Source organism: Neomonachus schauinslandi, chromosome 9 (genome assembly GCF_002201575.2).
Source record: "Neomonachus schauinslandi chromosome 9, ASM220157v2, whole genome shotgun sequence".
Lineage (NCBI taxonomy): Eukaryota > Metazoa > Chordata > Mammalia > Carnivora > Phocidae > Neomonachus > Neomonachus schauinslandi.
In genome coordinates, this window is record NC_058411.1 from 661,691 (window position 1) to 675,165 (window position 13,475).

The 13,475-nt window shown below is 65.2% G+C and overlaps 1 protein-coding gene across 3 annotated transcripts in view; it reads left to right on the plus strand.

Moving 5' to 3' along the window:
- The window catches only part of BRF1 (BRF1 RNA polymerase III transcription initiation factor subunit), a 36,009-nt gene that overhangs the window by 18,818 nt on the left and 3,716 nt on the right, over positions 1–13,475 (plus strand). For 2 of the 3 annotated variants that reach the window (XM_044917838.1, XM_044917837.1), the window contains exons 4-13: positions 2,435–2,584; positions 3,339–3,432; positions 4,164–4,290; positions 4,716–4,755; positions 4,841–4,933; positions 8,800–9,069; positions 10,522–10,583; positions 10,892–10,973; positions 11,048–11,103; positions 11,951–12,207. In XM_044917838.1, coding sequence (XP_044773773.1) covers positions 2,435–2,584; positions 3,339–3,432; positions 4,164–4,290; positions 4,716–4,755; positions 4,841–4,933; positions 8,800–9,069; positions 10,522–10,583; positions 10,892–10,973; positions 11,048–11,103; positions 11,951–12,207 — 1,231 coding nt within the window. The remainder of the gene's footprint in view (positions 1–2,434; positions 2,585–3,338; positions 3,433–4,163; positions 4,291–4,715; positions 4,756–4,840; positions 4,934–8,799; positions 9,070–10,521; positions 10,584–10,891; positions 10,974–11,047; positions 11,104–11,950; positions 12,208–13,475) is intronic. The other variant, XM_021679888.2, reaches the window with a different exon arrangement.

Sequence of the window (13,475 nt, forward strand, 5' to 3'; positions counted from 1 at the left end):
GTGTGTGTCGTTCACGAGCCCTCTCCGGAGGCGGGGTGCGCACGCGCTCCCCTGTGTGCCGTCTGTGCGCGCTGTTGTCGCCTCGGGGAACCCTGACCCCACTCCCCGCTCCGCTCCGGTCCCCGCTCCGGTCCCCGCGCCGGCCGCCGGCGCTCCTGTAGTAACGTCCTTTCCGCGCCGCGGCAGCCTCTCTGCTCCGTCCTGTTTGTTCTGCCCGCTTCGGGCGTCTTCCCCGTCCTGTTTGCTGCGTTCCGGCTTACCGTCTGTTTTCAGGGGCTTTATCTGAGGGCGAGCCCGAGCCGGGCAGGGGGAGAGTGTTAGTGGCCTCCGTGCGCCACGCCGAGCCCGCCTGGGCATCGGGACCTGAGCGCACGTCAGACCCCTAACCGAGGCAGCCCCCCAGGCGCGCCGGCCGCAGTTGGAGGCGAGGGGCCGCTGAGGCAGGGCGCCCCGGGAGGGTTCCCTCTGCGGTTTCTCGGGGTCTTCCTCCCTGTGGCAGAGGCTTTGGAGAAGCACGGCCCCTCTGCAGGGCACCGGGTAAATGGGCCGGTGGTGACGCCAACCCGACCCTCGTCTCGTCCTTTGCCTTCAGCGTGTGTTGAGTGGGACGCAGCTGTGCTGAGTCTCACGCTGCTGTGGTTTTCAGGTGGCCGTTCCAGCGCCCCTGCGCCGCTCAGTTCCCACTGTTGGGCGCGTCCCCAGGCGTGTGGCTTCGTGGCCTCCTGTGGGTGGCTTGCCCTCTGGCGTAAAGCCCCTTCCCAGCCCCTCTCAGGGCCCCCTGCCCCGCGTCCTGCAGCTGTGTCACCACCCTCTCTCCTGGGTGGCGAGTCACGGTCCGGCTCACGCTTTAGTGTCTTGTAAACAGCGTGTCCTGGGTTTTGCCTGTTGCTTCCAGTTGGTGAGAGGGTCTCGCCTAGGCTGTGTGATGTGTTGGGGTTTAGTGCCTTCCCTGTACGTGTCTGCCTCGCTCATCTGGTTGGAGTGTCCTCTCTCTCCCGCCACAGGCGGTCAGCTCTGAGCCTGGGCAGTCTGGGGCAACGGCACCCCTCCGCCACGGGCTTTGTTCTCTTTGGTCGGGGTTTTGTTTGTGATGTGGTTGCCAAGAGACGTGTTATGGGGAGAAAACAGAAATATTTCAGAAGTAATACCGTTAGGGTTTCGAACTGTTTTCGACGAAACGTAAACACCGGAGCTACAGGTGGAAGCTTTGACGCTGCTGAATTCTTGAAATACAAACCTGCACGTCTAGAAGCTGCTCGGGACAGTTTGGAGATGGACGCGCCAGGAGACTGTGCCCAGCTGGCGAGCCGCGCCTCTCGGCCGTGCTGCCCCGCCAGAGTTCCACCTGACGTCCAGCCTGCCCAGCACAGGACCCACCTTTCCAGAGACCGCAGCACCCAGGGCCTTGGGGAAAGGGGGACGAGTGGCAGCTGCTCGCCAGCTCAGCCCCCGCAGTCGGTGTGGGGGATGTCCCTGGGGTCCTCGCCGTCCTTGGGGACCCAGGCCGCTTCAGCGGTTGTTGCTGCCCATCTCCCGTGGTCCTTTACGTGAGCCAAGACGGGCAGAGGAAGGGGTGCTCGTAGCCCCACGTGGGGCTTCCAGGGGCCAGAGCTCGGTCACGTAGATGCCGGGAGGCCCGGAGAAGTGATCAGGCCGGGGCCCCGAAGGAGGGTGCTTGGTGCTGGTAGACAGCAGGGTCCTGCCTGTCACCATCTGCCAGCACACGCCTGCTTTCTGGCTGGCCTGTGGCCCCCTCAGGGCACCCCCTCTTCAAGCCTCAGCAAGGCTTTCCCAATGAGCCTGTCCAAGGCAAGTCTCGCCCCTGATGTTCTGTCGGGGGCCCTGCACGGTTCCTTCCATGCACCTGCGGCAGCGCAGCAGGCCGCTGAATTCAGGAGGTTACCTGGCAGCTGGACTCTCCTGGACGCCCAGGCCAGGGGTCGTCCAGGGAGCAGGGCACAAGGGAGGGAGAGTGCATGCGTGCATGCACGGGTCCTTCCTGAGCCTTCCCTTGTTAAGGAACGTACGATCATTTAAAGAGCCGCTTGCACACCTGTAGACGACAGGGCAGAAGATACAGCTCATGTTTCATGAGAGTAAACTGGGCCAGCAAGTAGGTAAGAAACAGGCTCTGTCTCAGTCGTGATCAGCAGAACGCCCCACAAGGCAGCAGGGTATCGTGTGTGTGCATGTGCACAAGCACACGGGGTGACCCCGCGCGGCAGCTGTGCGAGGGATGTGGGCGAGCAGCCCCCAGCTGAGGGTCGGGGAAGCTGTGCAGTGGACGGACTGGGAGGGTCACCCTGAGGGCGGGCATCACGCTGTGTGGTCTTCGTGTGCCTCCCGGATCTGGAACACGCACGTTCCACAAGGCCTGCTGAGCGGGGGGGTGGACGCGTCCTGCGCGGCACTGAGGTGCGTGTGTCTGCGGCAGATCCGTGCCTGTACATCCCGCGCTTTGCCCACCTGCTGGAGTTTGGGGAGAAGAACCACGAGGTGTCCATGACGGCCCTGAGGCTCTTGCAGAGGATGAAGAGGGACTGGATGCACACCGGCCGACGCCCCTCGGGCCTCTGCGGAGCAGGTAGGACGGCCCCGGAGTCAGGCTGGCCAGGCCCCGCTGGCCGTGGATGGGGTGGGCTGTCTCCAGAGGTAACCTGGCTCTCGAGGGCTCCCGTGCGGCCAGCCCTGCCCTGCCCTCGGTGCCGAGTTGTTACTACAGAGGGTACTTCTCGGTCCCCCGAAGGGTAGCTGTCTGGTCTCCCTCTGCATTCTCCAGCTCTGTCCCCAGTGCCTTGGGGTCTGACGTAGCCCTTGGGCCTGGAGTCCTACCCAGCAGGCCCTTCCTCCTTTCTGGTGGCCCTTACCCCACGACGACCACCCCCCCGGGCTCCAGTGCTTCCTGGAACGCCAAGGGCCTGCGTTCCCACGCTCAGCTACCAGCAAGAGTCCTCTCCCAGTGCGCTGCCGACTCTGGGCTGCTCCTGGTCAGCCCGGCTGTGGCCACCACCCGGGGCCCATCCCTGTTCCCCTGACCTGGCCATGTCCCCAGCCTCCTTACCTGTGTTGCCAACTGGTTGCCTGTTTGAGTCGCCTCGGAGTTTGCTCCTTGACTTTGAGGAGTCACGTGAGGTTCTAGACGCGTTTTCCTTCTCTCTGCGTTGGACGCAGCACGTTCTGTGATCCTCAGCCATGGCGGACTTCTGGGTTTTGGGACCCTCGCGTACACCGTGTAACCGTTACCCCCGTGAGGCCGGGGCCTCGCCCCGCACAGGCCCCCGGGCAGGGCTCTCACCGCCCCGTCCCGAGGCTTGACTCCCCATCGTGCTCCTCTCCAGCACTTCTGGTTGCAGCCAGGATGCATGATTTCCGGAGAACCGTCAAAGAGGTCATCAGCGTGGTCAAGGTGTGCGAGTCCACGCTGCGCAAGAGGTGGGTGGCTCTCGTTGGTGGCTTCCTCTGTCTGCCGGTCAGACCCACGTCCACGGTGCTGCCACCTGCTGGTCTGGCCAGGACCCAGGACAGCCCGGGTGCTGGAGGGGCCGCCCGCCTCCCTCCAGGGTCTTGGTCAGTCCTCCTGGCGCCATGCGTTGGGGTAGTTTGGGGTGGACTGAGAGCCTCAGTGGCTGGCCCCACCCCCGGGGAAGCCAGGCTCAAGCAGAGGGCCGGCTGCCCGCGAGCCCCTGCCTGGGGTGCGGTGTTGGGGGGGTGGCGGAGCTCAGCTCCAGCGTCAGCTGCGGCGGGATAGTCGCGAGCCCGATCAGCGGCGTGCTTGCGGTGTTTTCACCTCGAATCTGCCACATCTGGTGGCGGTTTCTCAACTGAGATCATATCCTGGGGCGCTTTCCAAAGCCAGAAAGAAAAGCATTTTGCATATCTGATCTCTAATTCTCTTTAAAAATTTCCTATTGAAAAAAAAATTTTTTTAATTTAAGCTCTTCGTAGGTCACGTGAGACAGAGGTAGTTACTCTTTAGGTGGTGACCACCTAGGGCTGCTGGCGTGGCCTCCTTCCGTCTGGGCCTTGTCTGAGTCCCCGGTGGGAGCGACAAGTGTGCGTAGCCATTCCTCCCCGGGGGCCCGCTGTTGGCCACGGCGAGTAGGGCTCGTGGCTGAGTGTGGCCGGGCTGCCAGCGGCTCTCTCCAGGGGCCCTCTTGTTGCAGGCTGACGGAGTTTGAAGACACGCCCACGAGCCAGCTGACCGTGGACGAGTTCATGAAGATCGACCTGGAGGGGGAGTGTGACCCCCCTTCGTACACGGCAGGGCAGCGGAAGCTGCGCATGAAGCAGGTGGGCCCCACGCCGGCCTGGCCACGCCTGCCCATGCAGCACGCGGCGTCTCGCGGCGTCTTCCAGATGTCGTGTGTCACGCTCTTATTTGGAAAAGAGTGGCTTAGTTGCAAAGACCAGACTGGGTCTGCGTCCACACGGGGTGCAGGGAGAGGCGGACAGATGGGTGGGGTCAGGGGCTGAGCCCGGGGGGTGCAGGAGGGGCACCCCTGCCGCTGGCTGGGGGTGGCACGCGGGGTGCCAGGTCCCTCGATGGCCCCATGCCTTCCCTGCAGCCGTCCCGGGTGCTCCAAGTACGGTTCCCGTGGGGCACCGGTGGGGTGCGTGTGTCTGGAGGGCTGGGGACCCTGGGCACCGTGAAGCACGCCGCTTCCCCACATGGCCGCCTCGTCTCTTTGCCGAACGTTCTCGTTGCTTTGTTTCAGCTTGAGCAAGTCCTGTCCAAGAAACTGGAGGACGTTGAAGGTAACCACCTGCTCTTGCGGTGACGGGCGCCCCCGGGTCCCTAGAGCAGCGGGTCTGTGCTTACCGTGTGCGTCCTTCACCTCAGGTGAGATATCCAGCTACCAGGATGCCATCGAGATCGAGTTAGAGAGCAGCCGGCCGAAGGCGAAGGGGGCCCTCGCCAACCTGACTAGGGACGGTGAGTCCAGCTGCGTCCCCCACGGCCTCGAGGGGCCGGCCCCACTCGTGTCACCCACGCCAGGCACTGCCCCGCTGGCTGACCTCCACCCCTGCCTGCTGCCGCCCATCCAGGGCCGTGGGTTGTCCTTTACAGGGTCCCAGCCGCCTCCTGGCCCTGACGTGCTGCGTGCTGAGTATCCAGCCGCCCCCCCCGCCCCCCGCCCCCCAGGTTCTAGCCCTCGTGGGGGGAGCCGCTCCTCAGCACCCAGATCTTCCTTCCGGACTGTTCTGCCGCCGCCCGCTCTGTGCCTTCCTCGGCTGCCGTGGGGCTACCTCCTCCCCATCGTGGCTGCCACGCATCTGTTTCCAGCCTGGGGCATCGCAGAGCTGCTGTGCGCGTTCTGCGTGGATCTTTTTCTGCACCCAGGCTTCTCCTCTCTCTCCCGGACGCTCCCACGTCGCCTTCCTTCCCAGTCCTTGCGGCCCCGTCTGTAGGTCTGCAGCTGGGCCACGCTGCGCCGTCTCTCTGGTTCGCCCGGCCCGGTGCTGCCCACGCCTCCGACAGTCTGCCCGCTGCTCCCCCAGGGTCTGCGGCCTTTTCTACTCGTTTCCTCTCTTGCTCCTGAGACTCCTCTTGCTCGGCCGGCCCAGCGCCCCGTCGACCCTCTCCCAAGAGCGGGCATCTCCCGCCCCGTGGGTGTTCCCCAGCCGCCCTCTGGATCGAGCCCCCCACGCTGCCGCCGTGAGCGGCGTCCTTCCCCTGGTGTTCGGCTGCTCGGTGCCGCTTCTGTGTGCCTGTGGGTCGGGACTTCTGTTTCCGCTCTCCTGAGGGCGCGCGCTCGGTCACGGGTTTTCCACGTGAGCAGTCGTGTCTTCTGCAAAAATGCTGCTTCATGCTCGCCACCGACTCTCGGGCCCCTGATGTCCCCCAACGCCCAGGCCGTGGCCGGGCCCCCAGCGCCTGCTGAGCCGCGGTGGTGGCAGTGGGCACATGGCCCGGGTGCCGCCCAGGACACGGAGCAGGCTTTGGGCTGAGGTGCCACGTTGCCCTGAGATGGATGCGCCCACCCACAGTTTTCACTGGGTGTTGCCTCGGCTGTCGGTGAGTTTCTGCAGGGCCTGTGGAGAGGATGTAGGGTTTTCTGGGCTCAGTGAGTGCGACCCGCCCCCCAGGGGCGCCTGGCGTCCGGTCCGCACACGGTCTGCACGGACTTGGGCAAAGCCGCGTCTCAGGATGTGTTTGGTTTTGTTAAGTCGTGGGAGTGTGTTCTTTCTCCCCGTTTCTTTGCCTGGTTTTGTGTTCTGGTTTGTACTGATTTCTCGCGAGTGCTGCGTTTGCGTTGATTCGTTCATCGTGCGGCCTCCTGTCTGCTGAGTCGGCACCTGCTCCTCCTCCCTCTGCCCCTTCGGGGTCGCTGCTGGACGGGTTTGCTCTGGCGTTTGGGGCGTATGCGTGCAGGAAACCCATGAGCCGCGCCGGAGCTCTGTGCTGCTCAGAGTCTCGGCTCGTTTCTCTCTGATGCTGAGGTTCCCAGGGGCACTTACCGTCCAGAGGGGCGGTGCCTTTTGTTTTCCAGTCATGGCGTGAGTGTCCACGCTTACCGCTGTGCGCGGGCGCGTGGTCGGCTGTGTGTTTGTGGCTGGCGATGCCCGTGGGCCTGCGAGGACGGAGGCGGCCAGTGTCGGCTTGCCCCACCGCGACGCCTGCAGCTGCCGTTCTGGGATGGGCGGGCGTGGGTGTGGAGTCCGGCTCCGGGGGACATGGGGTCCCTCCACGAGGGTGCGCGTTCCGCTCTGCTCCCTGGCCCGGCCCCTCCGCTGGGCCCTCCTCTGCGGCTGGCACGGAGTTGGGTGCTGCTTCATGCCCCAGCTGGAAGCTCTGCTCCTCTAGCGGTGGGGGCCCGTTTCCATCCGCCCGTGACTCGGTGGTGGTGCTCTCTGCACTCCGCGGGGGCCTGGCTTTGCGCCGGGATTTCCCTCATGCCACTTCCTGGGCAGCGTCTGCGTGCGCTGCCCCGGCCGCTAAGAAGCCGGCCAGCTGTCCGCCACCAGCAGGCCACCTGCCTCCTGCCCTGGGCCCAGCTTCTCACACCTGTTCTCCTGACAAGAACGTTAGGGATGCGTCCCTCTTCCTAGCTCCCCACGGTCTGGTTATCCAGACCCTTTCTGTGTCATCGGGATGGCGGACATTTCATCCCCTCTGTCTGGACCGAGCCCGAAACTAGGTGGGGCTGTCCAGCTGCCTTGGGTCACAGGAGGCCTGACTGATGAGGCCACGGCTCCCGTGACGCGCCGTGGGGGTGCAGGCAGTGGGCCACCCTCCTGCCAGCCTCCCTGCAGGGCCATCAGCTGACACGCAGTACTGAAGGGGCCGGCAAGGGCATGCGATGATTCGGGGGAGGACTGGGGGAGGGAGGGAGCCCTGCAGCTGCATGGGGGGAGGCTGGTGCTCACGTGGGGTGCAGCGGGGGCGTGGGAGGTCCCGAACGGGGGCCAAGGTGACAACACGGTCTGACTCAGGCTGAAGGGGAGAGTCGGCCGTGAGAGAGGCAGGGGTTTGGGAGCGATGCGGCCTGGGGGAGGCGGGACTCTGCGGTGCTCCTGGGACCCAGCTGACAGGATGGGAGTGTGGACGCGCAGGGCACGCGGCTGCTGAGGCCAGGGCCTGGCCCTCAGGCAGGGGCGCCCAGACGTGAGGGCGGAGGTGTGGCAGATTTATCCAGAAGGATCGTCACCCTATGCGATTTTCTCGCTCACAGGGAATCGGACGGTTTTCTGCCCCCAGAGAAACATTCACGAAGACGTAACGTTCTCGTGTGACCCTCGGTGCTTACCGTGAACTTTTAGCATTACACGTTAAAGACTAGAGTAAGGTGTTCTGACGTGTACTTGAACGTTCTGTTGGGTGATTTTTTAACAAATTTCGTGGAGGCGTAATTCACGTACGACAAACTGCGAATCTAAAACGCAGCCCTTGGTAAATCTCGACAAACGTGCGCGTCGCAAAACCATCGTGGTGGCGGAGATCGTGGCCGAGATCGTGAACGTGCACCCCCAGGACCCTCGGGCCTTTGCTGCCCCCGGAGTCCGTCGTGCTTTCTGGAGTTTCGTGTCTGTGGGATGGCGCGGCATGTCCGGATTCTCCTCTGGCTGCTGTGCTCTGGGTGACGGCTCCGGTCGGCGAGCACGGCTCCCCGTCGGTGGTGCCCTAAACGCACGCAGGTGGCCGGGCCAGCGGGGGCTGCAGCACATCTGGGGTGTTTCTAGGTTTGCGTTGTTGCGCACACGGCGCTGTGAACGTTTGTGCACGAGGGTCTGTGTGGACGTTTGCTCGGTCTTGTCCTGGGTGCGCGCCCAGCCTTCTCTGACGCAGCCAGGCTCTGCGCGCCCCACCAGGGTGGGGGCTGCTTCCTGGCGCCGCTCCTGGCCTGGCAGGAGAGAGGTGGCGCCCTAGGCCTTCTGCCGGGGCTTGGTCGGGTCGTGTGGTTTCTTCGCACACTCCAGACACACAGCGCTCACGGGAGGGCAGAGGTCTCGTTTGACGCCATCCTGCTTGGTGGTTTAGGGGTTGCTGTCAGTGTCCCATCGGGAAGTTTTGTCCAATCCGAAGCCACAGATGTTTTCTGTCATCGTTCTCTGAATGGGAAATTTCTTTCTTAGCTGTTCTGTTCATTTTGAGTGAATTTCTGTGCAGCGTGAGGTGTGTAGGCCGAGGGCTCTCAGTGGGCGCGTGGATGTGGGGCAGCCTCGGTGACAGGGTGCGTCTCGGTCACTGAAGTTAGGGAAGTAAGTGCCTTTTGCGGCCGGGTGGCCGTGTTTGTCTGCACAGAGGTGGGGCTCTGGCTCCCTGCCTGGTTCACAGGCTGTGTGACGTTGTGTCCCTAGGCTCCGTCGAGGACTCCACGTCCAGCTTATTTGGTGAGGAGGACCCCGAGGACGAGGAGCTGGAGGCTGTCGCCAGCCACCTGAACAAGGATTTCTACCAAGAGCTGCTTGGCGGCAGCATTTCCAGCAGCTCCGAGGTGGCCGGAGGCCCTGAGGGGGCCAGGGGGCCCCCGGCCCTGGAGTCCCTGCTCGGCCCCCTACCCACGGCGGCCAGCCTGGGCATCTCGGACTCCATCCGAGAGTGCATCTCCTCCCAGAGCCAGGACCCCAGTGAGTGCCTGGGAGCCCCGGGGACGGGTGGTGGATGGGGAGCGGGAGGGGGCTCCTCTGGCAGGTGCAGTGGGGCTGTGGCCGGCAGATGCCAGGTCCAGGTCACCCCCCCATCTGTGGGAGGTGGAGGTGCTGCTTTGGGGTGCAGCCTCTTGGAAGGGTGGGCAGGGGAGGGGCGCCGTGCAGGGCGGTGCGAGCATCGCTAGCCCCAGCGTGTGTGGACACCCCGAATCCCAGCAGGGCTCGTTGCCGCCTCCAGAACCCTCGTCCCCTGGCCCAGCGGCTCAGGGCCTGGCCGGAGCCCTCTGCTGGCTTGGGCTGTGGCCGCAGGCTCCTTCCTGCCCGTGTGAAGTGTCGTGCACAGGGACGGGGACTGGCTTCCCCGCCCGTCCTGCGTCTGTCTGAGCCAAGGGCGAGCGCTGCCTGAGGGCACAGTCCCCACGCGTGGCCCGACATGACCCGCTCCAGCACGGGCAGTGGGGGGTGCCTGAGCAGGAGGACGGCCTGGGGCGCTGGCGGCTCTGGGAGGAAGGCCCGTTTGGTTCTGCCACATTTTACTGCTGAGAGCGGGCTCTGGCCGTCCGCCAGGACTGACCCCCGAGGTGCCCCCAGGCTGCAGACAGGCCCTGCCTCATCCCTGGGCGCCCAGGGCTTGGCCTCCGTGTGCCGGGGGCCCCATGCGGGTGTGCCGCACAGGCGTTTGTCACGTGCCTCTGAGCCAGGTGACGGGCAGGTGCGCAACCTGCCCTGACCGCAGTGGCGTCTAGGGCGGGAGGGGCCGCGACACGGCGCAGCCCAAGCCCGCCAGTTGAGCACAGGAGGGTGGGGCAGGGGGCCTGTGTAAAGGCCCCGAGGCAGGGGCAGGCCGGTGTTGCAGGAGTCAGGGAGCGGGCTGAGGCAGAGCCCATGTGGAGGGTGCGGGCAGAGTGCGAGCGCCAGGGGAGCCTGCCCAGGGCCTGACCGCAGAGCTTCCCACGGGGCCCGCTGGGTGTGGGCGGTCCACCTGGTGATCGGGGGCACCCCGACCTCCGGGCCGTGGAGGTTGTGCTGCTGGCCTGGGGGGGTAGGAAGGGGGTGGCCAGCAGGCTTTGGCGATGTCCAGAGCACATCCCGAGCACATCGCTGAGGGTCCATCTCCTGGGCTGGTGGATGGAGAGCCGGACAGCCTGCTCTCCCACTCTGAAGGCGCCTCTGTCGTAGGGAGTCCCGAGGTCTGGTGGCTCTGCTTTAGCGTCCTTCTTGCATGCAGTCCTGGGGTGGAAGCCACACTGCACATGGAGCAGGGCCGGGCCTGCCAGTGATGGGGGGGCTTCCGTCAGCCACTGGCCAGAGCCGAGGTCCCAGACGAGGGGCCTCCTACCCTGGAAGGGGTCCTGAGACCGCCCAGGGGACGTCTACGCTTGCTCACCACAACCTGACCCCAAATGACCCTGGCGCTGTGCTTCCCCGCAGCGGACGGGGGTGGGGACGGCGAGCTGGACCTCAGTGGCATTGACGACTTGGAGATTGACAGGGTGAGCGTCCGCATGCACTCTGTGTGCCGTTCGGGGCCCCGGGCGGCCATGCCTGCCCTGCCCGCACCGTCCCACAGGCCCTCGCGCGGCGGGGCATCCCCGTCGGGCTGCCACACGGCCCCTGGGACCCATGTCCGCGTGCCTGTTTGTGGACTCAGCCCCTGCTATCGGCCTCGGAAAGGGTGGGGGGGACAGGTGTCCCTGAGCGGCTCCCAGGAACGAGCCTGCAGCCCCGCGGGTCAGAGGCTTGTGCGCGTGGTGAGTGTGTCGGTGGCTGAGACCCAAGCGTGATGCTGTGCTCTGCCCAGTACATCCTGAACGAGGCGGAAGCCCGCGTCAAGGCCGAGCTGTGGATGCGGGAGAACGCCGAGTACCTGCGGGAGCAGAGGGGTAAGCACCCGCCCACCTGCCAAGGGTCCTGGGCTCCGGGGCCCCTGCTGATCTGCCATTTGGGGACTTTTCAGAGAAAGAAGCAAGAATCGCGAAGGAGAAGGAGCTTGGCATCTACAAGGAGCACAAGGTAGGGCTCGTTCGATGTGTGTGGAGACCAGCCCTGCCCCTCCCCAAGTCATGCGAGGGCCCCCAGGGCCGGCGGTTCCTCCACTGAGGGCCTGCCGCACCTCTGGGACCCCGTCTGGGACCCGGGAGAGCCTGCTTGTCACGTCCATCCTATGGGTGCTCACAGAGACGTGGCTAGCTGCTTCTGTGTGGCTGGACGGGGACTCTGGCCGCAAGGCCAAGCTGGGGAGTGGTTGAGCCTCTGAGCAAGAAAGGCAGGAGCCAGGCATGCGCAGCCCGGGTCGCTGGTCTGCTCGAGAGCTTTTCCGGGGGAGGGCCTGCAGCTTGGGGTCAGGGCTTGGGGCCCCTAGCAGCGTGGTGGGCAGGCTGGCGGGCAGGAGACACAGCTGGGCTCCTGGAGGTGGTGCAGCACCCAGGATCAGGTCCCTCCGTGCTGGGTGACCCGTCCCGAGCATGGCACCCTACTCCGCCCTGTTCGGGTGGCCACAGCGTCCAGCACAGCCAGGTGTCCATATGGGTTCGTGGGCAGCTCAGCGCTTGCTGCTGGGTGACCCCTCCTGAGGGGCTTGCTGAGCTGGCCGCACACCCTGAGACCTGCCTCCAGTTCCCCCGCTGATGGACAGGGGCTGGCTTTCCCCTTCTGAGAGGAGGCGGTCGGAGCCGTCCTCTGGAGGCCCGGGCCCTGCACACCTCGGCTCCTGGGGCCGGGGGTCCCCAGCAGACTCTGATTGCCCAGTCCCTCCCCCCACGGTGTCCAGCTGGCGGTGCCCCCCCATCCCACGAGGCACCTAGCAGGTCTGCGGGCATTGAGATCCCCAGGGGGCGGTAACTCTCCTGTTTCCGTTGAGCCCAAGAAGTCTTGTAAGCGGCGGGAGCCGATTCAGGCCAGCACGGCTGGGGAGGCCATTGAGAAGATGTTGGAGCAGAAGAAAATCTCCAGCAAGATCAACTACAGCGTGCTGCGGGACCTCAACAGCAAGGGTGGGGGCAGCCTGCAGGGGGAGGACGTGCAGCCCGAGGAGCGGGCCAGTGCCCGGAAGCTGTCTCGGAGGAAGACGCCTGCCGGCAGGAACGGAGCTGACCCCGTGAGCAGCGTGGGGAAAAGGTACTGCGCCAGGCGGGCCAGGCGTTGCGTCTGGGCCCTGGACCATCCACCTGGATGCTGGGTCTCACGTAGCACCTGCTGCCCTGGCCGGCTCCTGTTTGCGTGCAGGGCTGGGGGCTGAGGAGGGGGCCCCTACCCTGCAGGGTGTGTTCTGTCTCAGGGAGCAGGCGAGCCAGCCTGTTTTCCTGGGAGGGGCCCTCTGTGCACCCCTCCCCTGGCTGCGCAGCTCTCTGCCGAGAAGGAAGGGTAGAGAGCAGACTGCCGAAGGGGGTGAGCAGGACAGGGGAGAAGCCGTGGGCTGCGCCAGGTGCCTCTCCTGGCGGGGCAGCGCCCTGCACAGACGGGTCCAGGCACCTCCACACGGCTCCCTGCGCTGTGGCCTGCCGTCGGGCGGCTGCAGGCTGGCACCGTGTTCCCCAGGGTCTCGGCCGTGCCTGAGCTGGTCCTCAAGGTCATGCCCCCAGCTCAGAGCTGCCCCTGGATGGGCTGGGAGCTTAGGGGCTGCCTGGAGGGGTGGCCTGGCCGCATCCCACCCGCCTCTTCCTCAGATCTCCGCCGTTAGCAGCTTCTAACCGTGATTGATCCGAGAAGGGAAAGCGTTCTGGTTTGCCTTTTTTTCTAGTAACTCAGAGTAAACGTTTTTCATGGTTTTGTGACATTTTTTTTTTTTAACGTAAGTCATCTCTGCGCCCGACCTGGGGCTTGAACTCACAACCCTTGAGATGAAGCGTCACAAGCTCTTGTAACTGAGCCAGCTGGGTGCCCCTTGTGACGCTTTTTCTATAAGTGGAGTCTTCCGTTTCCTCGTTCCCCGAGCCCCCGGCACAGCCTGTCGCTGTCTGGCATCCCTGTGTCCCCTTCTGACTGTGGTCCGGGGCCTGGGGAGATGCACCCCAGCCTGGCTTCCGCCTGCTCAGTGGACCCTCAGACCGTGAGAAGCAGCTAGGGGACCCTGAGCCCTCGGGAGCCTTCAGACCACAGGGTCTCCCTCTTCTCAGACTGCCCCTTGGAGGGGGCGCAACACCCTGTCCGTGGTGCGGGGGGCTGCTTTCCCGGGGCCCCGGCTCTGCCTCTGGTTGCCAGGGGACAGTGTGTGGGCAAGCCTGTCTCATGGGTCAGCTGTGCCCCGTCCTTCCTACTGTGTCTGCCATCAGGCTGAGAGGGTGAGCAGGTGGGGCTGTGGGCCCAGGAGGGGAGCATGCTTTCCAGGTCACAGGCCCTCCTACGGGCACAGACAGCTGCCGGGGCTGCTTGGAAGGGGTGGGGGG